The sequence below is a fragment of the Malaclemys terrapin genome, chromosome 7, assembly GCF_027887155.1.
Source record: "Malaclemys terrapin pileata isolate rMalTer1 chromosome 7, rMalTer1.hap1, whole genome shotgun sequence".
Classification (NCBI taxonomy): Eukaryota; Metazoa; Chordata; order Testudines; family Emydidae; genus Malaclemys; species Malaclemys terrapin.
Window position 1 is genome coordinate 19,398,448 of NC_071511.1, and position 26,045 is coordinate 19,424,492.

The 26,045-nt window shown below is 46.5% G+C and overlaps 1 protein-coding gene across 5 annotated transcripts in view; it reads right to left on the reverse strand.

Moving 5' to 3' along the window:
• Positions 1-26,045, reverse strand: part of FGD5 (FYVE, RhoGEF and PH domain containing 5) — a 151,898-nt gene that overhangs the window by 75,189 nt on the left and 50,664 nt on the right. For all 5 annotated transcript variants that reach the window (XM_054033581.1, XM_054033584.1, XM_054033583.1 and 2 more), the window contains exon 3: positions 6,669-6,798. In XM_054033581.1, coding sequence (XP_053889556.1) covers positions 6,669-6,798 — 130 coding nt within the window. The remainder of the gene's footprint in view (positions 1-6,668; positions 6,799-26,045) is intronic.

Below are 26,045 nucleotides of genomic sequence, written 5' to 3' on the forward strand. Positions count from 1 at the left end.
CAGTCGCTGATGCTCGGCATTGCAGGCTATCAAAAGCCCATACACATCAGGAGCCCACGAATGCTTCACAACAGAGCTGCACTTTCACGGGGTGTTAACATGCGTATGGCACATTGATCACATCCTCCCATCCCATTGTGTTACTCTTGATAGGGGCGGGGGCGGTAGGGTCTTTGCTTTCCAGCCATCATGCTCCCTGTTTTCCTGCAGGATAACCTCTTTCCAGGTAGTCGTAAACTAGACTTGATGATTAAAGTCCTGTTTCTGAGGAGACAGTTATTGTTAGGAGACTCTCAGCTGCCTGCTTACAAGACAGACAAACTAGGAATGGGCCAAACCAAAGGTGACCAGTGTTGTGGAAAAGGTCTAGAGATCAGCCAATCAGTTCTTCCACTTTTGCAGACTCAGGTCTAGATCTACATGGAGTGCACAAGCAGGGAGCGCAAGACTGTGGCACTCGTGCGCAGGGGTGAGCAGAGGTCACGGGTGAGCCCAGCTGAGGTTAAGTGCTAGGCTTAGTGCTCTGCACTGAGCAGTCTTAGGTCTCATGTCCCTTCTGCATCTACTGCCTTAATATCAAGAGTTCAGGCTAAAAAAAGGGTGATGGTGAGACTGGGGTGAGCAGACTGTGAGCATGTCTGAGGAGAAAGGGTGTGTGTGTGTGGGGTACTGAGGCAGGAACGGGGTTGTCCCTCCAGAGCATCACATTTGACTGTATTTATGTACTCTGCAGCTGTGCTGGGCAATACCAACCCTAAGACAGCTACTGGACCAGTCAATACCCATTGCCTACCACTCATCCGCATGCTTAACATGTCACTTGCCCAAGTGCCACTGCATAGCATGGAGGTGGACAGCTGATCACACATTTCATACATGACACAAGAATAGGGAGATCCAAGTAGCTTGAAGTATTAGCACTTTGTTCACTAGTTCTCAGTGCTCCAGGAAACAGAGGAGTAATAAGAATGCTTTGTGGTTCATCAGAGGCAGCGTGGCGTAGTGCATAAGACACCGGACTGGCAGTCATGAAAGCGAGGTTTCATTCTTAACTGTGCCACCGGCTGGCTGCGTCTCTCTAGTTGCTTTGTCCCTCTGCTTCCCCTCCTACCATTTGTCTGTCTAACTGCTTTAGATTATAAACTCTTTGCGGCAGGGACTGTGTGTCTGTACAGCACCTAGCACAATGCTGCTGTCATAATGATCAGAGGACTTTAAAATGATTTATAAATATTAAATAACCTCACAACACCGCTGTCATGTAGGTTTATTCTTATTACTAATTTTATAGATAGATAAACGGAGGCACCGAAATAGCAGGGGCCTTGTTTGAGACTGCACAATGAATTAGTGACACAGTTGGAGATGGAACCCGGGAGAGTCGTCTTCCAATGGCTTGCTCTCGGGGCTTGATTGCAACCTGTCCTGGGGAATCTGTTCAATTACAAAAGGCCAAACCTGGCCCATGAAGAGCTGTCTAAATTTGTCGCTTCCTTACGGGGCACCAATCCATTGCTCCCAAGTACAGCTTATGTTTGGGTTTTGTGTGGAGGGTGGGGGGGCGTGTTTCAGTGTATGAAAGTTAAAGGTTTGCAAAACAGAGTGATTAATGGAGCCTGGAAACCGACCCCACCCAGTGGAAAGATAAGGAACAGCAAAGGCAATTTGACATGCAGTAATAGTGAGATGGTTGCTGCCTTGCTCTTTGCAAAACCTTTGTATTCTAGCCTGATATTTCCTTCATTACACACAACACAGGTCGCCTCTGTGTGCTGTGATGGTTCACGGCCTTCCTTGTCCCACTGCTGCCTTACATTCCCGGCACCTCAGAGAGGATCATGGTCGATCAGCGGTGAGGATCAACGCTGCCCTCAGGATCAAATAATTTACCAAACTCCTTTATTAAGTCTCCACTACGCCAAGGTATCCACTAGCATTACCCAAAGGCAAGTTACCTGTATTAGGTGACCACTTCTCCAGCACGACCAGCATTGGATCCACATATAACAACACCCTGTCCTAGGTGAGCAGCTAAAATGATTTGGGACGTCTAGGGCCATAAGGCACAGCCTGATCCTACTCTCATTTACACCATTTGTACCCAGCTGTAGGGCTAGTGGCTTCAGTGGAGTGCCTCTTGATTTTCCCCAGGGTGAGGGGAGGACCAAACCATTTGTGTGCTGCTCTGTGCATAGTTCCATGCGTCACTTTACGTTTTTATTCTGAAACACTAAGCAGGAGTTAAATGTGATCAACTTTACTATTTTATTTTCCCTATATTGAGGTTAATTGGCAGACAGATCCATGTTGTGGATGCAAGTAGCTCTCTCTGCATTTAAAATATGGCTTTATTATTTGTATTACAATAAAAGCACTTAAGTATTTATATCCTGATGCTTTATAAACAATCACATTATTGCAGGATCAAACGAGGCTAATTGAATCTTTCCTGGGAATTCCTTCAATTCTTCATGTCACCCACCCAGCCATGTTTATTAACAGATCCTTCTTCTCTGAGTGGGGGTTTAATGTAGGCTTCACTGTATACCATCCTTGAACACTGAAATAGCTGATGCTGATACAATATTCCCTAGCGTGCTGATATTTACCCTGTTACTACTGTACCCTTCCAAAGCCGCCATTGTATAGGAAGGTTGGCTCCTTATCAGCAATGGTGCAACTTGTCAGTCTGAGTCTAAATGCCTTCCATTGACTACTAGGGCTATTTTTAAGCCCATTGCCTTTTCTTGTGACCAACACCCTTTTCGATGTGTGTGACACCCAGGCTGGGTCAGGCAGCCAGACATCACAAAACACTGCCTGAGGCACCCTCATGCCTTGTAGCTGTCACATTTCCCTAGGCCTGGCTTCCCAACAAAGGAGGCTGGAGAAGTTAACTCCCAGTTCAGGGGCTGCATCTCCACTACATCCCCCACAAGCTCACACTCCGCAACCTTTGCTTCACGGCCTTATATTGCTTGATATTGGAGTTTTGTGGATGCAGTGAGAGCGCACACATTGTTGTGGGTGTGTTGGAGCTGCACACATTGATGCGTGCATCCCCACTGAACCCTCCGAAAAGTGCTTCGTCTTTACTGGGCTTTTGTTTGTCCTTGACAGAGCTCTCAACATGGTGGCACTACAACGCAGAAGAAGGATGGCAACGTTTCAGGGGCCAGGGAACTGAAACCATCCAGCAAACTCCATAGGATTTGAAGTTCCCCAAATGAAACCCCAACATTGGCCCCACCGCCCCTTCCAATTCGCCACCAGCTATTAAAGCTTAAAATGTGACCCCTAGTCTACAGCATCCTCTCACTTGCTCTTTTCATGATCCAGTGTGGAAGTGACTCCCTACCACACAGAGGCTCTTGTCTTCATGGGCAAAGTGTCAGGCTTAGCAAAGGAATTGTCCTTGGAGTCACTTCAGTTTCAGGGTGAAGATTGCTGAAGAGATAAGGGTGTAGCTGGGAATGGGGTCAAGTCAGGGAGGGCAGCTTGTCTTAAGAGGCAGCTAGGAGGGATGATCTGGCTGAATACTCCCACTTGGACTCCCAGAGTCCTGACACTAAAGTCTGAGGCCTTATCTCTGGAAGAGTAGTTAAATTTAAACCTGGGTTATGGTTCAGACCTTCTAAGTGCAGGATCCTCCTCAAGCTTTTTGACATGCTCTGAGGCATTCAAAGCACAGCTAGCATGGGAGAAGCCCAAAGGCTTGAGCTTCTCCAAACCTTCTCTGAATCTCTAGAGAATAACAGTGGGCTGGTTCTTCTGAAGGCATCTTCTTGTGTCTATTTCTGGTCCTGGCTGGAAGTAGGAATTTCAGAGAAAGCTGCAAAAAGTATTAGCATAGGCAAAGTGAGAGGGCAGTTTGAGTTTGCGGGCTAGTGGGGTCTGAACTGCAAGTTAATATCCAGATCTGAGCACCCCTAAAGTTCACAGCTATGTGGTTAGTTCATCTCATTGTAGCACAAAGAACCAGCATCAATTTTAGGTCTGGATCAAATTCAAATTGTGGGATGGATTTGGTTTGGATGTTTTTCTAGTACTGAGTGAAGGTTTGGAGATGAAAAGATCCCTTATTTCACTTGAACCTGTACATGCCTATACCTAACTGGAACCCAGATTTGCCAACTGCCATCCCTAATTCTGATGCTTTCCTCTATGCAGGCAAAGAAGACTCCAAAATCCATTGTTTATCCTTCGGAGTCTGCGACAGAAAAGTCAAGTGTCACCTTCCTACCAGTTGGGTGGATGTAAGTAAATAAGCATATGTAGCAGGCACGCACATTGGGGATGACTCCAGAGCTCCTGTAAATTAGCTAAGCAGGGGACGGAAAAAGAGAGAATCTCCCTTAGTTATGTAAGAGAAGTGCACCCCTTTTGGTGGTTTTAACCAAGTAGAATCACAGAGGTTAAAAAAACTACAGCATCCTCATCTGGGAGTTTTCTAACCTGATACCATCTGCCAGAGATTTAAAGAAGGGGATTCAAGTGCACAATTAACCAAAAAGAGCACATTCTCAAAATCAGCTTTAACTTGAATAATCAAAAGCACCAAGTGATGTTACCCAGGGTTTCTGGATTGAGGGTGCACTTATAGAACCCTGACCAAAACAAAACTTGGAGAAGACAGGCTTACTTTTCTACTTCTTTACATCATTTTTATGCCAGTCCAATTCCAGCACGGTCCAATGGAGTTAGACTGCTGTAAAAATTATGCAACCCAGTGGAAATCAAAGCCCTAGGTTTTTTTATAAAACGGATACACCAAAACACCCCAAACGTATCATTTTGTCCATCATTTAAATTGTTTGCAGAATGGAGGTGCCGGCAAGTCCTAAAGGTTCCTTCTTATTCACACAGAGCTCATCCCCAGGAGAGCAGGGATTCAAAGGGGGCCAGCTGTTCAAACAATTCCAGGAAACCTGTGTACAAATCTGACTTTTTTTTTTCTTCTTCAGAAAATGAGCCTTAAAAAAAGAAACAACAGAAAACAACACCTCCCCCACCCCAAACCCCAAATTGGAAGTCTTGGAAATCTCCAATGAACAGGCAAAAAGCAAGCGTGCAAAGCAAATCATAATACTTGGGGATTGACAATCCACATTTCAGCGGAGTGAAGTAAGTATATCTCAGCTAGACACCAGTCAGAATCATGTGTTCTGGACACAGCAAGAAGATCTTATCAGCTAGGTGATTTCATGCCTTTATTCAGACTAATTTTCCCTCGGGAGGGGGAAACCATAAACCAAAACAACAAGCTCCACTTGTTGGAGTTTTTTTTTTAATCCAAATTCAGCTCTGCTAGGCCAGCCCAAAACAGTTGTTTTAGCAAGATTAGCTCATTTCCAAATTCATGGTACTATTTTTGGCATCCAGACATGTGTACCTCTGCCAACCCTCCCCAAGCGACAGTGCTTCTGAACTCTTTCATGTTTTACAACCGCTCTGTGTTGTCTGAAGATTTTGCTACAAGAGGGAGAAGACATCACTTCCTTGGGTAGTTGGACAATTTTTCTGCCCTTCATCATTGCAAGGCTGTGTTTTGACAGGGCAGCTAATGCTCCCTTGGCACCCAGAAGATTTGCGTGAGAAGACAACAAAAGGAGGCGGGAGTGCTGAGGGTAGGAAATACAATCCACTGTCAGTATTCTTTAACTATACCAGCACTTTCTGAGGGAAGGACAACAGAGGGTTGGAATTTATTCTATTCACCATCAATCACAATGAGCCAGTAATGGCCCAAGGTTTTTGTGGGGAGTCTGGAAAGCTGGGTATGCAGGGCCACCGGCAGAATTCCATAATCCTGAAATTCTGGAGGGTGGAATTCTCCGTCGTAAGTGGAGGGCTCAGTGCTGTGACCCCTCTCTTCCTTCTGCAGATTAAGTTCTATGGCATGGACTCTTCTCTGGCCATCTGTCAGCAATTTCTCCCTGCCTCCAATCCCCAGAGTGCAGGACTAAGAAAGAGGCTCACAACTTTTCAGATCAGATCTCATTGCAACGATCACACGGGTCATCCCTCAACCTCCAAGAGACTCCAGATCTGTGGATCTGGTGCCGTAACCACTCATGTCAATAGAAAGTCTCCCATTGACATTAGTGGGCATTGGATCAGGACCTACCTGAGCCTACTGGCTGGTTGCCTCAGCTTCCCTTCTTAGGTCTGTGGGCTCTGCCATATTCAATAGAAGTAACTCCTTACTATAGTTCTGAAGAAATGCAATGATCATAGCTCTGATATTCCTGGGCTAGCTGTAAGCACAGAGCGGGAAGAGATGGCTACTTGAGGGTACACCTACACAGCCCACGCCAGTGTGCCGCCCAGCCCAGGTGGACAGACTTGTGGGGCTTGCACTACCATGCTAAAAATAGCTGTGGAGACATTGCGGCGTGGGTTAGAGCTCGGGCTCTGAAGACTAGAGAGGGGGTGGGGTCAGAGCCTGACCTCCAGCCTGAGCAGCAATTTCAAAGCAGTGTCTACACAGCTATTTTTAGAGTGCTACTGTGAGCCCCGCAACCCTGTGTCTGTCGACCTGGGTTGGGGGGCTCACTGCCATGGACTGTGTAAACATATCCAAGAGCCAAGGATGTTTTCATCCTTGTTTTTCTTCTCTTCCCCCTTGAGTGTTTCCTATATTCTCCAGATTGTTCCAGAGCTCTTACTTTATGGACGAGGCTGGGATCCCCTTGGCTACTCTCCTCATCTTCTGAACTCTTCTGTTCCTCGTCTGATGTGACGTCCTCCACGGGTACCACAGAGACAGGGCACACCTTGTAAGGCTCGGTATAGGCACTGTAAGCAAAAGGAACAGATCAGCCCATCACATTCTCACCATGCACGCCTCGTCACTGTTACTCAGACATAAGTATTCCATTGGCAACCCAGACACAGCTAGTGGCAGGTAAACCCAGAAGGTCTGTTAAACTTGGGAAGCAGGATTCCTGGAGCTTCCTGCTTTTTGATAGTAAGTTCAGAGGCTGCCATGAATGTGAAACATAATAGGAGGAAAGTTAACAAAACTCTTTAAACCTCCCAAAACGTTTGGTGTTTTGGTTCAGTCCAAGCTTGGGGCAGAAGTTTGACTGGGTTCATATTTTAGGGCCACAGTTCGAACTGGTTTGCCCTTTGCTAGATACAACCACCCCAAAATGAATATAATAAAATAATAATGATTAACAATGATAATTAATAATAGAGCGTAGACACTGTGCGGCCGGGTTCTGTAGGGATTCTTCAGATCGGTAAAACAGCACAATAGTAACACCAATAACCATAGATAAAGTGCTAGCAACGGGCTCAAACCAAATCCTCAGATCTAAACATTTGTGAATTGTTTCAGTGGAATCTGAACCCAGACCCAGATTCTGCAGCTCTGGCTCATCTTTGTATTTCATAGCACCTTCCACCTGAGGAGCTCAAATCATTTTGCCAATGTGGATGAATGCCAGTCACAGAGTATTATGAAGGCAGCCGTGGGTGAATTAGTGTGACTAAGTGCTGAATTTGCCCTGGATTTCACCTAGAAAGTCCACTACGAAGGGAGTTTACAACAGCTGCAATTTCACTGACACTGGGGTAAAGGTGAATGGGGTAGAGGAGGCCTCCACAATCCCAATTGTGGTGAGCACAAGCTAGGGAGAAGCCATGGCCAGAGAAATCACTGATCTCCTGGGGAGTATCTATGGTGGGGGCTTTATGCATTTCCCAGTAGAAACTAAAGCTGTCCTACCAAGGTATAATCCCCCAAAGAATGGCTGCTGGTGGAAACATCACCTGCCCCTCCTCAGTATGAATCAGCCCTACAGTGACTGACACCCACTGACACAGAAAAAGTTTTTTGCCAAGGTAGAGTATGAATCTAGCCCTTAGTCCTTATTTTCTGAGGGCCCAATCCAAAACCTGCTGAAGAGAATGACTGAGGAAACTCAATAGGCTTTGGACCAGGCCTGATTTTTCATTCAGGAATGCAGCTCCCTGCTGAGGAGAAATTATTTGATTTTTACATTCATTTATAAACAGTTAGACAGCTCTGCCACAGCTCCTCCAAGATCCTCATTGCCGGAGTGCAGCGGAGATCCCTCCAATTGCTCAGAGGGGAGAGAGGCTTCAGGGAGCTGCTCTGCATTCTCTGCCGCAAGAGGATGGTGGTAGGTAGAGGTTGAGCCTCTTCTGTGCCTAAGCATTGTCTTCCCTTGTTTATTATTAGTGTCTGTGGTTTTTCAGTGTGGGCGGCATCACTGCACTTCCTAAACCCTGCCTAGCTGCAACAACAAAGGAGCCTCTGTGGATCAGCTCCACCCCTCACTTCCAAGCTTTTATTGATGGTAATTGCTTTATTACTTTACTTTCCTCACTCCCAGTGCTTGAAATATATACAACTCTAAGGCCAGCTTATCTTCACTAACCCTCTCATCCATCAGGGAGTCTGACAATGTGGAGTCACAGGTTGCTATTTTAAAAGTGATGTATGTGGGTGGCATTGGCAGCAGAACGCTAGGGGCAGATGCTCCCAAAGCATATCATTTTAAAGGGGTGTCTAGACACACTCTATTAGTGTTCGGGGGATATATTTCTACTGCTGTCCCATCCTCCTCTGGTTCTGTTACCTATGGTCTGTCCTCAGGTTTAGTCAGGCTTCAAGGCATAACTCTCTTCTTGAATCTCTGATTGTCTTAAACTCTTCTCCCATCCTAATACCCAGATCCAAAACTCATTAAAATCAATGGCGCGCTTTCCATTGACTTCAGCGGGCTTTGGATCAGGCCCTAAATACAAGGGTCTCCTTCTCATGTATTAACTCTGCTCCACCAGCTCTGCCTCATTTCATCCTACACCCTGTCCTACTCCCTACACTCCCCCTGAGCTTCTCTCCTCATTGCTCTCTTTGACTTTTCTGTCCACTCCTTTCTCCCTCACCTACATATGCCTCAGCCTCCCAACCCCATATAAACCTCATGCCCTCTCTCTTTTCCTTCAAAATCCTTCTGAAAGCCCAGCTGTTCCTAATGGCCATAAGTCCTCTGTGATGGGGTGCTCACCCCACACTACAATGGAGGGGTTAAGGTGGCTCAGAAGGGCTAATTAGCTGGGTAAATTGGGGGAGATTAAGGCTTGATGACAAGCACTAATTGAAGATGTAGCCCATCTGGGCAGGAGTATCTGGAGGCTTGAATAAAGCCAGGAAGTCAGAGCAGAAGAGGGGACAGAGTGGAAGTCTGTAGTCACTCTCTGGGTCTTGGGAGGAGTGAAGGAGGAAACCCAGGGGTAGAACAGATGCCTGGGGATCCACACATTGTGGTAAGGAGTTACCCAGAAGGATGTTGGAGAAGAAAGCCAGCAGAGGGCAGAGTAGAAAGAAGCCCATGGAAATGGCAGCAAGGGTTGAGATGATGCAGAACTTGGCAGCTGATGGTAAGGTCCCTGAGTTGGAACACAGAGTTGTGGGCAGGCCCAGGTTTCCCTACCAGCTACTGTGGAAGTGGCACAGTCTTGATTGGGAAGACTGTGTGGAATAGTACCAGACAGTAGATCTGATGAGACTTTGTTACTCCAGGAGGGGAAAACTGTATAGTGTCCTGGCCAGAAAGCCAGGCCTCTGAGAGGAAGCACTGCGACTCCTAGACAGCAAGAGGGGCTGCAGCACCAGTGAGTGACAGAACGGGGCCTCAGCCCAGGCAGAGCTAATCCCCAGATGCAGCCACAAAGGGGAGGCCCAGTGGTGAGTAGACCCTGTTTGGTGGAGAATTCAGGAATGACAATTGACCAACACGAGGAGTCTGAAGGCCTGCAATTAGGGTTTCCAACTTTCTAATCTCACAAAACTGAACACCCTAGCCCTGCCCCTTCCCCAAGGCCCTGCTCCCGCTCATTACATTCCCCCTCCCTCGGTGGCTTGCTCTCTCCCACCGTCACTGGGCTGGGGCAGGAGGTTGGGGTGTGGGATGAGGTGAGGGCTGTAACTGGGGGTGTGGGCTCTGGGGTGGGGCCAGAAATGAGGAGGCTCTGGGTTGGGGCAGGGAGTTGGAGTGTGTGTGTGTGGGGGGGGGGTGAAGGCTCCAGCTGGGGGTCCAGGCTCAGGGATGGGGCTGGAGATGAGGGGTTTGGGGTGCTGGAGGGGGCTCCAGGCTGGGGGTGGGGATGAGGGATTTGGAATGTGGGAAAGGGCTGCAGGTTGAGGCAGGGGGTTGGGATGTGAGAGGGAGTGTGGGCTCTGGGTTGGGGCCGGGGATGAGGAGTTCAGGGTGTAGGAGGGGGCTCTGGGCTGGGGCAGAGGGTTGGGGCTTGTGGGGGGTGATGGCTCTGGGGTGGGCCCGGGGGTGAGGGGTTTGGGGTGTAGGAGGTGGCTCTGGGATTCTGGAGGTCAAGGCTGGGGCAGGGGGTTGGGGCATGGGCTTACCTTGGGTGGCTCCCAGTCCACGACGCAGCGGGACTAAGGCAGCTCCCTGCCTGTCCTGGCTCCACGCTGCACCCTGGAAGCGGCCAGCAGGTACGGTTCCTAGGTGGGGCAGGGGCCACGGTTCCCAGCCAATGGGAGTGCGGAGCCGGTGCTCGGGGCGGGGACAGCACATGGAGCCCTGTGCCTCCCCCCGCCTAGGAGCCGGAGCTGCTGGCTGCTTCCGGGGCGCAGTGCGATGCCAGGACACATAGGGACCAGCCTACCTTAGACCCGCAACACCGCTGACTGGACTTTTAATGGCCTGGTCGGCGGTGCTGACTGGAGCTGCCAGGGTCCCTTTTCAACCGAGCGTTCTGGTCGAAAACCAGACACCTGGCAACCCTGCCTGCAATGGGGAAAGGACAGGGAAAGGGGACCATGGAGCCACCATGTATGGAAGCCTTCTTTGCACTGGACAGATATACCCTACTGAGGTGGGCACACTAGGTAAGGAACTGACTATGGCCATTGGGAAGAAAAAATTGGCCATGCTGGCCAAAGAGCCTGAAATAACATACAGTTTGGGAATAGAGCATCCACTTCTTTGTTGTGTAATGACATCTGTTTATTCTCAGGACACACTACCAAGAGCAGAGAGCATGTTGGTTGGTGAATGAGTTGTGCTAAGTGATAACTGCTCTAATGACTGCGTGGGCTTTTTGTGTGATATCACAGCACAAGGTAGCTGAAAACCTCTGTTAATTGTTGGCACATGAGTCACTAGTGAAAAGAGCGAGGCTTTTATTTGTCAATTCCTCCTCCCACCCTTGTGAATAGACAAGGATTCCCTCACTTCTCTAGCCCGCTCGGTGACTCTGCCCTCTGACAGAGCCGCACATTCTGATCCTGGGCCATCACCGCTGGCCAGTCCTCAAGTGAACAGTGACAGAAGACTAAGTACAAGAAATAAAACCATGCCACAATCACCTACAGAAATGGCTCGAGCCAAAGCCTGCTTAAGTCTGATCTCACTCACACCAGCATACAGAGGGAGTAACCCTGCTGCAATCAATAGAAAACTATTGTAAGTGAGAGGAGAAGGAAATTTGGCCACTAGAGCCTCTTAAAAGTTACTTTGTCTCATTAGCTGTGGAAAGGGCAAAGATAATTAACATTGTCCTATGATGGGACATCCCTTGCAGGGAGGGATTGCTCAGTGGTTTGAGCATTGGCCTGCTAAACCCAGAGGTTGTGAGTTTAATCCTTGAGGGGGCCACTTAGGGATCTGGGGCAAAATCAGTACTTAGTCCTGCTAGTGAAGGTAGGGGGCTGGACTCAATGACCTTTCAAGGTCCCTTCCAGTTCTAGGAGATAGGATATCTCCATTATTTTATTTATTTATTTTTATTTATGATGTGTAATGAAGATGCCTGGAAAATGCAGTATTGTTCTGGCTAGATCCTCCAGCCTTTCCAGACCCCTGATTCCATGAGTCAAGGAAAATACTGGGTACTGGAATGTAATATGCTGTAAGGCAGGATTCCCTTCAGGATCTTTGTAGATTCTGAATCCTTCACTTCCTGACCTGTCTAGATTTACTTTTCTGTGTAATGCACCATCGATAAACTTGGATGATAATTATGCTAGAGTGCTAGTCAAAAGTTTGCACTCACTACAGTGCAGCGTCAGTTACCTGAAGCTGGTGACACAGAAAGTATTGCAATATCCACATCTTTCTCCAAGCTTTTCACCAACTGCCAGATCTTTCTCCTGACAACACTTACTCTATGGACAAATTTTCCTCCTCCCTTTACAATCACAGTACTGAGGGCAAGATAAGGTCATGGGGTGCTAGTTCCGTATACTTGGGGAAATATTTTTGATGAGAATCTAAGCTGTGCAAGTTGTATCAATGTACTATGGGGATGGTTGTCCTGACAATGCATGATGATGATTGATATTTTGGCACTTCAACTTCTGATCCCGGGGAGGTAGGGGGGAGGGCAGAAAGTTCTGAGGCCAGGCAAAGGTGAATTGTGATAAAAAGAAAAGTTAAGAGAACTCCTTTCTCTTCCTCTACCTCCCTTCCCCCCAAAAAACGTGCAATTTGAGTTTGGCTGAAGGGTCATATTTTATCTGCACTGGTTCACTCATCTCTCATTATAAATGTCCATGAGTTAAACAGAGAGAACAAAAAGGCGCTTGAATTCCATCTCCTTCTGCCAGTTTTGGTTTGAAATTTGCCTGTTTAAAAGATTAAAGATTATTTCATTTAGGATCCACTATAACATGTTATCCAAGATCTTGGGGATGAGGAAAGACCTGGTAACCTAAAGCTTCTTCCTAAAGGATTATAACAACAATTCATAATTTAATAATATCTCATTAATTCCATCATTCATTTTTAAAATGACAAGTGATTTAGTGGCATTATCTTCTGAATGGGGCTGGAAAGAAATATGAATGAGAGATGGGTTTTGGTGCCATAAATATTCAGGGCACACAAACTGCACAATTACAAATGTATCCCTTCTGCAACCATTCATATTCGACCCTGATTATTTATGGTGGGCAATATGTTCTCCTTCTCAGAAGCTATTATTCTCTACAGTGTAAGAATTTTAAGCAGAAAGAATCTCAGAAAGGACAGTGGAAGGCAGAGGAGCTTGGCTAAGTGTTCTTGCCTGCTCAGGGATATGAACTAGGGGGTGATAGGCCAGTAATAGAGAAATAAGTGCTTCTAAAATCCCCCTTAGTCCCATGTCAGAGATCAGAAAGTATATGGGTTTGAGATATCGGGAATTCTCTCTTTTTGACAAGCTTATCTGTTTACCTAATAGATCTTGGATCCTGCGTGGGGGGCCACCATAAAAGAAATAAACAAAGTTGCAAAGCCACCTTGCTTCACATGCCACGCCAGCGTCTTGGTGGTAAAATAAAGAGCAATGACTTGTTATGATAGTAATGTCTTGGATCATTGAGTCTAGAAACTAAAATACATCTCACACACACCAAGCATTGTCTTATATTCATATTTGCTCAGAGGGAAAATTGCTCAGGATGCTGTTGTGCCATGATATCCCAACAACTGTCTACTGCTTACCCATAATTGCAGGGTTTCTTGCATCTTCCTAACTCTAGAGTAAGCCGGTATTGGCCGCTGGTGGAAACAGGATAGTGGACTAGATGGACCATTGGTCTAATCCAGTGTGGCAGTTCTTATGAAGTTTATATCAACAAGATGAAATACACCAGAGTGCCCCCGCCCCCCGTCGCTTCATGGTGATGTACAAAGGTGTCATGTACTGTTGGAGTCACAGTGTGGAGGTGCAATCTCATCTCATTTAGGAGCTGCATTGCAATGTTAAACTGTAATATTCCAGATTATCTGACTGCTGTCGGAGTGCTAGGCTGGCAAGATATAGGTCCTAGGAAAATCACAGATGTCCTATATGTTTGGGGACAGAGGTGACCAGAGTGTGTGAAACTCAGCCGGGTTTGGTTCACAGAGATTTTGTGTACATTGTCTCCCCAGTTTTGCTTCATATGTATTTGACGGCAAGATCTAAAGATAAACTCAGACAAAAGAGATTTGCCTGATTTTAAGTTCGTACCAGGCAAAAAATCAGCTTTCTTGCCATTTACCCCCAAAACCTCAAATCCTTAGGATTCACCTGAAATTTGACTCCAAATTTGCTTGAAACTCCGCTCCAGGTTTGCCGAAAGGTTCCTAGATCTGGGTAAATTTTAGAGTGAGCTTTGGACTGGCAACCACTGCCCTCTATATTTCCTCTAGTTTAAGGTATTCAATCAACCCCGCATCTCAGAACCCCACAAACTTGGGGGGAAATCAAATTAGATATTAATTTAGCAGCTAGCCCTTTGTTTATATAACAAACCAATCCAAACTGCCCCCCCACCCCAACCCCCAAAATCTGAACCCTCTTGATCTTTAGACAAGTTTGGATTCAAATCTGAATTCAAACTTTGAGACTTAGGCCTATGTCTAGTTTTTCCATAAACTTTTCACACAGTTCTAGTAGCAAATGTTTTTATTCTGCTTCATGCCCAGATCCCCTTAACTGCTGTCTATTACCACTGATAGAATTATGTGCTCGTGTGGGAAAGAAGCTAAAGAAACTAACTGTTCCTTCATTCAGACAAAACATCTGTGGATTTAGACCTAAAATAATGATGGATGATATTTTTCTTAGCCTGTTAGGTAATCCATCCATTGAACATGTGGAGGGGAAAGCTAATCATGTTTTAATCCTATTTACTGCTTATGGTTTCGAGTTTGCAATCCAAGCCCTGGAGTTGTACCTGCTGGGAGCTGTACCTGTCACTTTTTATTGAATGTGTATTATAACCCTCGTTTCCTCATTAACTACAAGAGTCTCAGAACTCAAACTTTCTCCTTTCCACTGTATAGTGCGGGGGGACGTGAGCCATTCTGGAGTCATATTCATTCTGATTTTGAAAAACCCAAACCATTATAGAGACTGGGTGTAACTGGACCCTTCACCTGACAGCTCCCCTCCTTCCCCCTGAATGTAGGTGGTTCAGATAACTTGGAACCCAAATATGCAAAACCCAAACCTGGTCTCCTCGACTGCACACCCTTGCCATCTACGCCTTCCCGCTCCACAGGTCCTGCATAACAATGACACTTGCTCCAACCAAAGAAGGATGGACGTGGTTCTCTACAACTCATCCCACTGCTCTTGTCCCATGTGCAGAGAACCACAGGATGCTGATATAGGGTGTTCCCTGCCAAGCAGGAGCTGAGCAGATCATGTCTCAATCTCTGTCCAAATTACAAAGGAACATGCGCAACCTTGAACTCTGATTCCGTTTCATTTTTTCCATCCCAAACAGACCATTTATTATCACTTGTAAGTAGCTCATTACTTCAGCTTTACCTATCTAGGACAGAAGACGTTGGAGTATCAGTAGGCTCTTTTGATTCTCAGACTCAATGTGCAAAGCCTGGTTAACTCTGCAAAGTTCTCTTTATGCTAAAGGAGACAGAACTATGTCAATTGCAAACTTGCCCAAGGACTCTGCCAGCTACTCTGGTTGTGCAACTGCTTCATTCAGAGAGTAACTCCAGACCGATTGCTTTTATAGCCATCCTGGGAGGCAAGCAGTGCTGCAAACTCAAGACCATTCCACTTATAGCTTTGTTGGCTTCTCCCCCATCCCCCAATCTCTGGGCTAAGCATGAGGAATCAACACTCAGCGCGGGGAGAATGAGCATCCAGAGGAAACGCTGGAACACAGAGCAGAAGTCAACAGAATCCAACGGAGGAGAACAGAACAGCCATTGGGAAAGGAGCGCAATCTGTGAAGCCTCAGAGGGAAGGCACAACTGAAATGTAGTTTCAGTAACAAACATGCCAATCTCAACGGCTAAAGCTGACAGAATTTCCTTTTCATTCTGTGCCCCTCTCCCTAGATATGGGGGGCCTGATCCTGGAAACTTTCTTTAGGCAAAAACTCCTATTAGAGGGAATAAAGACTTGCCTGCAATGAGGTTTCCATGCTCATTAGAGATGCATTTAAAACTACATTGCGGACTGGTGGATTGTTCTGAAGTGTTCTGTTCGGTGTTTTAAGGGATAGATACTTAGACTTGCCCTACATGTCCATGCAGGTAGTAATGGAGAGTAAAACCCCTTTATTCCCCTGTGCAGGCTATCAGCTGCATCCGTGTTGGAGTAACCAGTTGCGCCACGCCCACTTACTCTCTCCTGATCCACCTGTTCCAGGATGGGAGTGGGGGAAAGGGTAGAACCTTAGCCTCACCCCCACTTCTTGTTTGAATGTTGTCATTCTCTGTTGATATAGCCCAGAGGAAAATTAGCACTACCTGGAGCAAAGGAAGGGGGCAAGGAATAGTGACTCAGTGGGTATATGTGAGGCAGACTGCTTCCTTGGGCTAACCAGGGGGTGGTGAAAGTCTACCTCTGAAATGGGTGGGGCAAAATTCTCTTTCCTAGTCCATACAGAAGGTAGAAACTCCATCAAAGGTATAGAGATCAGAAGTTCAGATCAGAGAAGAAAAATGTACCCCATCTATTTCATTAGTTCCCAAAGTTCACCAACAGATTTGGAGCATGTTTGAGTCTATTATTTCACCTAGCTTCACTTGTAAAGAGGTGGGGGTGTCTCCTTGTCCTCTTTCTTCAATGGAGAGCTGATTGTTTGAAACATTGCTGATGAGAAATGGCTTTTCCATCAAAATAAAAATGTTTATGGAAAATGTCCCTTATGGCTGACATATTCTGGGGTTTTAATGAAAACCCCCAAATAAAGTGAAAAAATTTAAAATTTTCAGTAAAACTTTTTTTAGCTAACAGTTTTTGAAAACCTAAACGTTCTTGGTTATGGTTTTTCGACAAAAAAACCCAAACAATTTGCAGGAACATTTTAAAAAAGTGAAAACATTTTGATATTTCCAGTGAAAAACAATTGGCATTTCTTTTAGACCAGCTCTCCTACATCCCAACAGCGAAATTCCAGGGTCATGGTCCCCTTCTCTCATAGGTGAATGATTGAAACAGAACACAGCTAAGTATTCTTGTAAGCTGTATAGGGGGACAGTTCTACCTGCTCCCAAAGAAGGGTACCTAATAGCATGATCACAGCTGTGAAGCCAGAGAGCAACCTATGGTAGATTGTCTTGTTAACTTGCAGATGATATTTAAGTGGTCCTGTAGCTTTCTTTATTAAAAACTCACAAAAGAGATGAGCTATGAAGTGGCAAAGAGGCTGCGGTGTGGCCTGGCATGGATCTGAGCTGCTAGCCAGCCCAAGCCAAAGTACTAGTGAAGCAGATAGAGGAATAGATTGGGAGGCTTATTAACAGCTTAGCCTGTTTCTCTCTCCCGCCTCTCTGAAACTGCCTTTCTGCAATTTGTAATTGTTTGTCCCAGCAGACGCAGAATTAAGTTTCCCGCTCTCTCCCAAAGATAAATGACTACATTATGCTCATGTAAGAGCACATTATAATTTGGTAAGAATGCCTGAGTATATTACTGTGGTAATCATTATGAATGAGGCTATTAAAGGCTAGTACACTAGCAAACCTTGCAATATTGCCTTCCTGTGGCACGGGACCTCATTTACAGGAGCACTTCATTCCAGCAGCACTGGTTTATTTTTAAAGGGATGATAGTGGATTGCCCTGTTATGAAATTAGTAGGTCCTCCTGTCCAGTTCCAGAACCAATGCAGGATTGTTCCTTACAATCCCTCCAGCAACTTCTCCTGACCAATATGACTGAGGTCCTGGGGCATCTTCCACCAATTTAGGGAGACTATTCCATAGTCTAATAGATCTCAGTGTCAGAAAGTCTTTCCTGACATTCAGCATCTATTTTCCTTTGCTTAACTACATACCATTATCCCTAGTTATACTCCCATCAGAGGTGAAAGTAAGCTGGTATGCCCCGGTACGGTGTACCGGCAAGAACTGGTTTGCTGTACCGAGGCAGCCCAGCTTCCCCAGGGAGCAATTTAAAGGGTGTGGGGCTCCCAGCAGGGGCTGGAGCCCCAGGCCCTTTAAATTGCCACCAGAGCCCCACTGCTGGAGCCCTGGGGTAGCGCTGCGGGGCTCTGGGGGCTATTTAAAAAGTCCAGGGCTCCCGCTGCTTCTACAGCCCCAGCCCTTTAAATAACCACTGGAGCCCCACCGCCACTACTCCAGGGCTCTGGCTGCTATTTACAAGGCCGGGGCGGTAGAAGCAGGGGAGCCCCAGGCCCTTTAAATAGCCCCCAGAGCCCAGAGGTAGCGGGGGGCTCCAGGGGCTATTTAAAGGGCCCGGGGCTCCAGCTGCCTCTGCCGCCCCGGTCCTTTAAATAGCCGTGGGAGCCCTGCCGCTTCCCCAGGGCTCCCACGGCTATTTACAGGGCCGGGACAGTAGAAGCAGGGGAGCCCCGGACCCTTTAAATAGCCCCCGGAGCCCTGGGCTGCTGCTGCTACACTGGTGGGGGTGGCACTTGCCTTACAGGGTGGGCTGGGGGTGGCTCTGACTCTAGGCTTACCATATTTCAGCAAGCAAAAAAGAGGATGGGAGGAGCCCCGCCCCTGTCCTGCCCTAGCCCTGCCCCTCCCGCTTCCCCCCCTCAGAACCCCCAACCCTCCCCCCACTCCTTGTCCCCTGACTGCCCCCTCCTGGGACCCCTGCCCCTAACTGCCCCCCAGGACTCCATCCCTTACCTAAGCCTCCCTGCCTCTTTGTCCCCTGACTGCCCCCTCCTAAGACCCCTCCAAATGTCCCCCAGCACCCTACCCCCTACCTGTACCCTGACTGCCCAAAACCTTATCCACCCCCCACCCCCAGAAAGCCCCCCCCGTCTCGTGACTGCCCCCTCCAGAACCTCCCTGCCCCGTCTCCGACCCCGTGGCCCCCTTGTTGTTGGCCTTCGCCTAACGTCTCTGTGAACTTGCTCAGGAACGACCTGAGCCGTTCGTCCCGGCATGCTGGACAGCAGTGGGGGGTGGGGGAGGAGCTCCAGACTGCCGGAGGCGATCTGCGAATGCAGGAAGGGAGGGGGGGAGTGATCTCTGCTGCAGGGGAGAGGAGGAGGGGCTCTCTCTGGCTGTCGGAGCCCCATGTAAGTGGCACCATCCGGCCGGCTGCCCTGTTAGCCGCGCGCGCTCTGCATGGGGGTGGGAAGTCCGGACATTTACAAATTCCCCCCAGACGCTATTTTTAGCTCAAAAAGCCGGACATGTCTGGGGGAATCCGGACGAATAATAACCATAGCTGACTCCCTCAGCCATGCCCCTTCTGCCCTAGGCCCCGCCCATCCTGGGGCCAGAACTGGCCCCAGCGTATCGGTAAGTTACTGGACTTACTTTCACCCCTGCCCATGTTCTTATGCTATGCTAAACATTTCTCCCTCTTGATGCGTGGATCCTGAGCTGCAGCTGAGAGAACACTAGGCAAGGGATGTGTTGTGCAAATGTGTCTTTGTCATCTTTCCACTCCCTCATTCTTGGTGTCTCTGCACTGGGTCCAGTTGCCTGGAGCTGCTTAGAGCAGCCTGTGGGGTGCTATAAATTGTGCTGATTGTCTAAGAGCACATGGGGCTGTTCCGCTGGTGAATAATCACCAGGGTGCAAGGGATGCCCAACCCACACACCCTTTCCCCTGGTCATGCTGCCTGTGCCAGCTGCAGGGGTGATTTAAGATCCAGTGTGGCAGCTCCACCATGTGAAGATCCCCCTGTGAAAGGGAGTCTTTTTAGGGTCAGATCCACCAAGTGTAAGGCAGTTTTGTGGCAAGGAGTGTGCAGGGTAGCTTTATTGCAGGGCAGAACCTTCCTCTCAGTGCTTAGACCTTTCAGATGTGAACAGTCAGTCAGTCATTTATCTCATGTATAGCTTTTGACAATCACCTGGCCATGACTTGGCACATGAGAAGCTGCTATGTAAGTTGCCTTGAATTTTGTTAAATTTCTACTGCTATGGGAATCTTCTCAGTCTGGATATTTGAGCATGGAAAAATAAGCATGCCCAATCAAGACAAGTGAGTCAGTCTGTATTCATGAGATGTTTCCAGTGATCATGACACACAATCTCATCTCTAATTCTAGGGCTTTGGAAAACAATCACAGCCAACTTCATCTACTGCAGTTCTTTGGGGAACTTGGTTTCTATTGGGCCGTTGACATTTTCATTTCCAGGTGTTTGTTAAGGATTCTGGTGTGGAATATTGGTGACAGTAGACAAACTATGACCGGAATTTGTTCAAGGGACCCCAACAGTAAGCTAGGGTAAAGCTCTGCAGCCTAACAAATTAAGGTTCCTTGAGCCTTTCACCTCTAAAGTGTCATTCAAATCCAGGACAAAAACACTGAGCTGTGCGAAATGGGTTAGTGGATCTCAGTCCATGTCCTAAAGGGCAGGTGTACATATCACAACTGGCGCTAATTGGCCTCTTGCTGATAGTCTCTGGAGAGAGGCCAAGGATGGAATGGACCATGGAGACTGAACTCACTTCTCACTCCTATATGGTCCTGTCAAGTGTGTGGGGGAAGTTTTCACTGCAGCTGACCAAGCTATATCTGTTCTATAGCTAAATGAAGGACTTAATTGTCCAGGACTGTTAATTCAGCACTTTCCATCATCATTACATTCTCTCTCTCTCTCTCTCACTCACTCACACAAACACACACACATATCAAAAACTCAAACAAACTCTGATGGGTACTGGGTCTCGCTAAAGGGGTGAAAAAAAACTGGAGATAAAAGAAAACAATTGTCATATTCAAGAAGTGGCTATATTTCAGAGATGTGTGTGTGTGTGTTTCTTGCATATGAGCTTCTGAAGTACTCTAAGATCCTCCAGAATTACAGGTAAGACACCATTATTACCCAGGAAAGAAATGAATGAAGGGGAGAGATGGGCTAGTGAACTGAGCATGAAAATCAAGAGAGCTAGGGCTAAATTCTCTCATGGCGTAACGGCACTGAACTCAGTGCCGTTACGCCAGCAGAGAATTTGACAGCTAAATTCTAATCCCATCCCTGACACTGACTCACTGTGTGATCTTGGGCAAGTCAATTAACCTCTCTTAGGCATTCAGAAAAATGGGGATAATAATGCTTGTCCTCCTTTAGAAGGAACTTTGAGATCTAGGATGATGTGTGCTGTACAAGTCTAAGGAATTACTATGTAATGAGGAGCACAGACCATCTTGGTTGCCAAATAGGAGAATAACCATGTTGAGGAGAGGCCAGGGTTTGTTATTTACACTATTCTGTCCAACTAATGCCCTCATCATTGACTGACTTGGGGCTGCCTTTTTGCTTTCACATCAGCCCCCCATACTATGCTTTGGAAGTCTCATGGTTGGTTCATTTACAAGAAAGTGTTTTCATTACAGGTAAATAGGAAAAAGAGCTATGAGCAGTAGATAGCAATGCTGCTTCTTCAGCACAGATTTGCGTTAATTTCAATTTCATGGGTAACGTCCAATTTGTGGCTGGGATTTTCAAAGGTGCCCGGGGCACCCAACTCCCATTGAATTTCAACTCCCTCAGATGACACTGAAAAACTCCTCCTTAAACTTTTCTCTTTGCCTCTGGAACCCGAGGGACTCACACAGAACTAGCTGGCTGTTGCAGCTGCTCAAGTTAAATCCATCCAACTACTCAGCTGACCCTGGGCATGGAGTAAACTCCTTTTGGGGGGATCCAAATGGCTCTCCGCTTTTCTTAATTACATGTTTTGTTTTGTGACTGTCCTTTGGCAACATTGGAAACGCTGCAGTCCAGAATCAAAGCTGATTAACATTTACTCTCCAGTGATTATTTTCTTTCCAGTCCACTCACATGTTGGCCCTAAATAACTGCATGGAAAGAGCACATGTTTATTCTATCATCTCTGAGAACATACTGGGGGTTGCTGCGCACTGTGGTCCTTTTGTTTTGGTTCTCATGCTGGTTTCTCTGCACCACAATACAAGGCTTCACTCTCTCTGATATCCACAAATCTGGGAAGCTGGGATCTGCAATAGGCCTGCTTCAAACTATTAAGAAAGGGACCTGGGTTGGAATGCACTCAGCTTGTGTTTTATATCCCTGCATACAATCTCTTCTGCACATCTGGCCTAGAGAAATGGGATTCCTCCATGCTATGTGAGATTTTTGCAAAGCAGTGTAAGAAAGAATTCCTTGAGATGCTGAATCTGAGAACTGATCATTCCTTTTACTTCAGCGGGAGTTTCTCTGGTACCATGTACTCCATTTGAACTGTGGGACCTCAGGAGAACCCATCTAGTGAGCTGACTTTTCCTCTGTCAGGGAGCGTAGCCCATAAAACCACACACTTCAAATGTTCTCAGCGCCTCAGATCATCCACCCCAATTTTATTCAATGGGCCTGAATAGTTTATTAAAGCAAGGAGGCATGCAACAGTGTATGTAAAATGTTGGAGCAATTACCTGCTCTATTTGTGCATGCAACTAACCCTATATTATGTGTGCAAATAGGGTAACTGAGTACCCAAACAGTCAGGATTAACATGCACCTACTTTTCACACACAGTCTTGGCAATTGCACACATGGCCTGGGCATGAAATCACATGTGCATTTTTCGTGTGGAATTGTGCATCCACTTTTTTTTAATAAAGCGCTCTGGCCCAGATTTCCAAAGGTATTTAGGCTCAGGCGTGCTTATGCCTTTCCACTGGCTTCCACCCTTGGAACAGTGACCAGTGAAGGCTGCAACTCTGCTGGAAAAGCATCAATGCTGAGTTTACTGTGAGATTCTCTCACTGAACCCCTCAAGTGGGTCCCACGAGAGAGCTCCCTTTTAATAGCTTCACGGCCAAACGTCTTCTGCAAAGGTCAGTGTCATTAGGAAGACAGGGTAAGGCTGAGTATTCTATAAGCACGCTGAAGATTTGAAAAGCAACCTGGCCTTTATTTTCTATTGCAAGGGGGGTTGAATCTCTGCTGATAAGGGAACTGGTGCTACTCTTGATATTTCAATATCAAATCCGTTTAGAAATTATTTTGAAAAGATAATAGTAGATAATAGACCCTGATTGGGTCTTTTGAACCATCGAAGATGAGACCCCCATCCCCTTCCCCCCACACTGCCAGGGAATCCATGCCAGGTTTCACAGTGAGCCCAGGACATGCTTAGACAGGACTTTGGGAGTTTGGTGAGTCAAGTGCAGCGTGAATACCCAAGTGGTGCAGACATGATCAATAAAGCTCATAGTTATGCACCTCACTATCCAGTCTCGGTGCTTTGAATTAAGAAGCTCCCAGTAAAGTGGGGCACCCGATAGTTACACATTATCCCTGGCAGCTTCCTATTTCTTCTGTCTTTTGCCTTGAATCTTGATCAAGACGGACAGTATCGCTGCCTAACAGCTGATTAGCAACTTGTTATTAGCTACACTCTTTTGCCAAGCAGTCTATTCAGATCTAGTAGCAGTTGCCCCAACTAAAATGCTGTAGTTTGAACTATCTTTGCTAGGGCTTTTCTCAGCTCAACTGCCATCTGGTGTTCCCTTGGACCTCGTTAAGAAAAGATCTTGATTCCTTCCCTAACATCCCACAGCATAGGGATATAGGGCTTGCCACACTAGATCAGCCCTTAAGTCCATCACGATCAGAATCTTCTCTCTAAAAAAGGCCAGTATTTCAGAGGGAGGCAAAAATCCCTCATAATGCACTTGGCCAATGTTCCACGTGGTGGGAAAAAAATCCTTCCTGACCCTTGCAGATGATCAGCATCAGATTACCCCAATTGGGGCATACACAGCTGGGCGAACTTGGATCTCTTTCTAGAAAGCAACCAGCTCTTTGGTTGTGCTGCAGTGCAGACAAAAAGAACAGCAATGGGGTTTGTGTTTGTTTGCCAGCCTCCTGCAAAATAAATGTCCCTTTAGTGGGATTGGAGGGGAAAATATGCTACAATAGGAAATTTATCTTCACTTTCCCTGTTATTTCAGCTCAAACCCCTCTAAAGCCATCAGGAATTTGCATGATGAGACTGCTATCTATTAAGATACTAATGTTTATCAGCTACTCTAGTTGTGTTACCTTTCTCACATTGCGTTCAAATGAACTCTGGTACATAGGACAACTTAAATAGCACATGCTATTTCAGCATGTGAAATGTGCCTCCCCCCCCCAAGTTATTATCGTAAACTATCCCTGCAACGAGGCTAAGATTTTCTATAAAATTAACCATTATAGAGTCATAAATGTTCAAAGCCTCTGTAAAAGGAGATGTACATTTCTTAAGTCAGCTAAATGATACTCTTCTTTAGTTCATTAAAATCACTGCAAAGTAAACCTTAATGTAAGCAATCAACTTGAATGCAGCAAAAGATGCTAATAAAAGTGGGTGGACAAAAAGTTCCATGGCTGACAATATCTCAACAGAGACTGTAATCCCCAACTAATTCTCTTGCTTGTAGCAATGATATGGCTGAATGAGAGCAGATTGCAGACACATTATCTGCTGCTCCTCCAGCAATTGCCTGTAATCATTCCAAGAGTTAGCCAGTACAACAGAGGAAGCAATGGGCCTACTGGGACAGGCTAACCTTAAACTGACTGAATCAGTACAAAAGGAGGCTTTGCAACAAAAGTCATTTTGTTCAGCAGCACTTACATCATAAGTAGCTGAAGAGTTGATACATCCAGGATAGGAGAACTTGTACACCTGCAGCGTAACAGGCTGGCAGTGTTTGCCTGAAACATCTTACTCCATTAGCAGCTATTGATGCTGCTGGACAAGGGTTAAAGTAACTTGCTCATTAGATATAAGGGAGAGGGGAGTAGCTCTTAAGGGAGAAAGGATGTAATATGTGGCCTCAGCAATCCCAAGCAAGAGGGGAACTATAGGAGCAGGAGAAGGTCTGAGCTGATCATTACGTTATTGATTATTTTGTTACTAAAGTGAAACCCCAGAAGGGGCCAAGTGTGGACTCTGCATAGTGTGTGTCTGTACAGCAGATTGGCAAAGGTGTCTGAACACATGCAATAAGTGGACAGGAAATGCAGTGAGCGCTGATATCCACAGCAGAGGGAAGAGCTGGTCGAATGCTATTCACAAATAGACAAAATAAACCATCCCCAAATAAACGATTCCCAAAGAAATATTTTTGTTGTTCAAGCATTTCTATGGATGGCCAAATATGGTTCATCAAATAACTTGCTTGCAGACTTTCGCCCCATCAATGAGCAAATACATTTTTTAAACTTATTTTTTTAATTCACCCAACACTAGAGAGAAATATGAATTTGACTGGGGGCTTTGAGAGGGAAGAAGGGAATCAAAGAGGACTTCAGTAATGAGGGGCCCACATTTCAGTGCCCAAGGAGGCCACACATTTGTGTTCACACATTGGAAGTGTGCATGCAAATCCGTAACTGCACACACACATGGCTAACTGCACACCTGTCTAGCCACGTACATGCATGACATTGGGGATGTCTTGCTCTGGAATCACCAGCTGTCTCAAAGATAAAATGGAAAAGGAAACATAGGGCCAAAACCTGAGGGGTGCAGCTCCCATTGGTGTCAGGGGGATTTGAGGGTGCTCAGCACCTCTCAGGATTGGCACACTGTGATTTGCTTTAAATGAGTTTTTACAGCAATGACATGTCTGATCAGATAGAAAGAGAGTTCATCTTGTTTGCCTTCCGCTTCATGGTTCTTGCTCCTCAGATGCTCCTGGGGTAACATGCCTGTCTGATAAGGTGTCTGCATTAATGTCCCCGTTGGGCTCTCAGTTATGCTTTATGATACATTTGAAGCATGAATCTCTCCATCAGATGGCTCCTTAGAAGCCTGGAAGGCAGCTGGCTACCAAGATGGAAAAGACCTATTAGCCTATGTTATCTAAATGTTGGCTGTTAAAGGATGCTCAGTGCAGTCAATGTACCTGCAAACTCCAACACCGCAGTTTCATAAGAAATAATATCTACAGGCTGTGCATAGGCGCATGACCTCAGAACACCAGAAGACATTTACAAGGCATTTATCTCTTGCGGCGGAATGTACACTGATAGTCTAACTGTGAAAGAAATTGTCTGGCCAGGCGGGAGGTAAGGACTGATTCAGTATCTTCCGGAGGTGAATAGAGGTGATTTGGCACCTCCAGGAAGCTGTGTAAGGTGGATC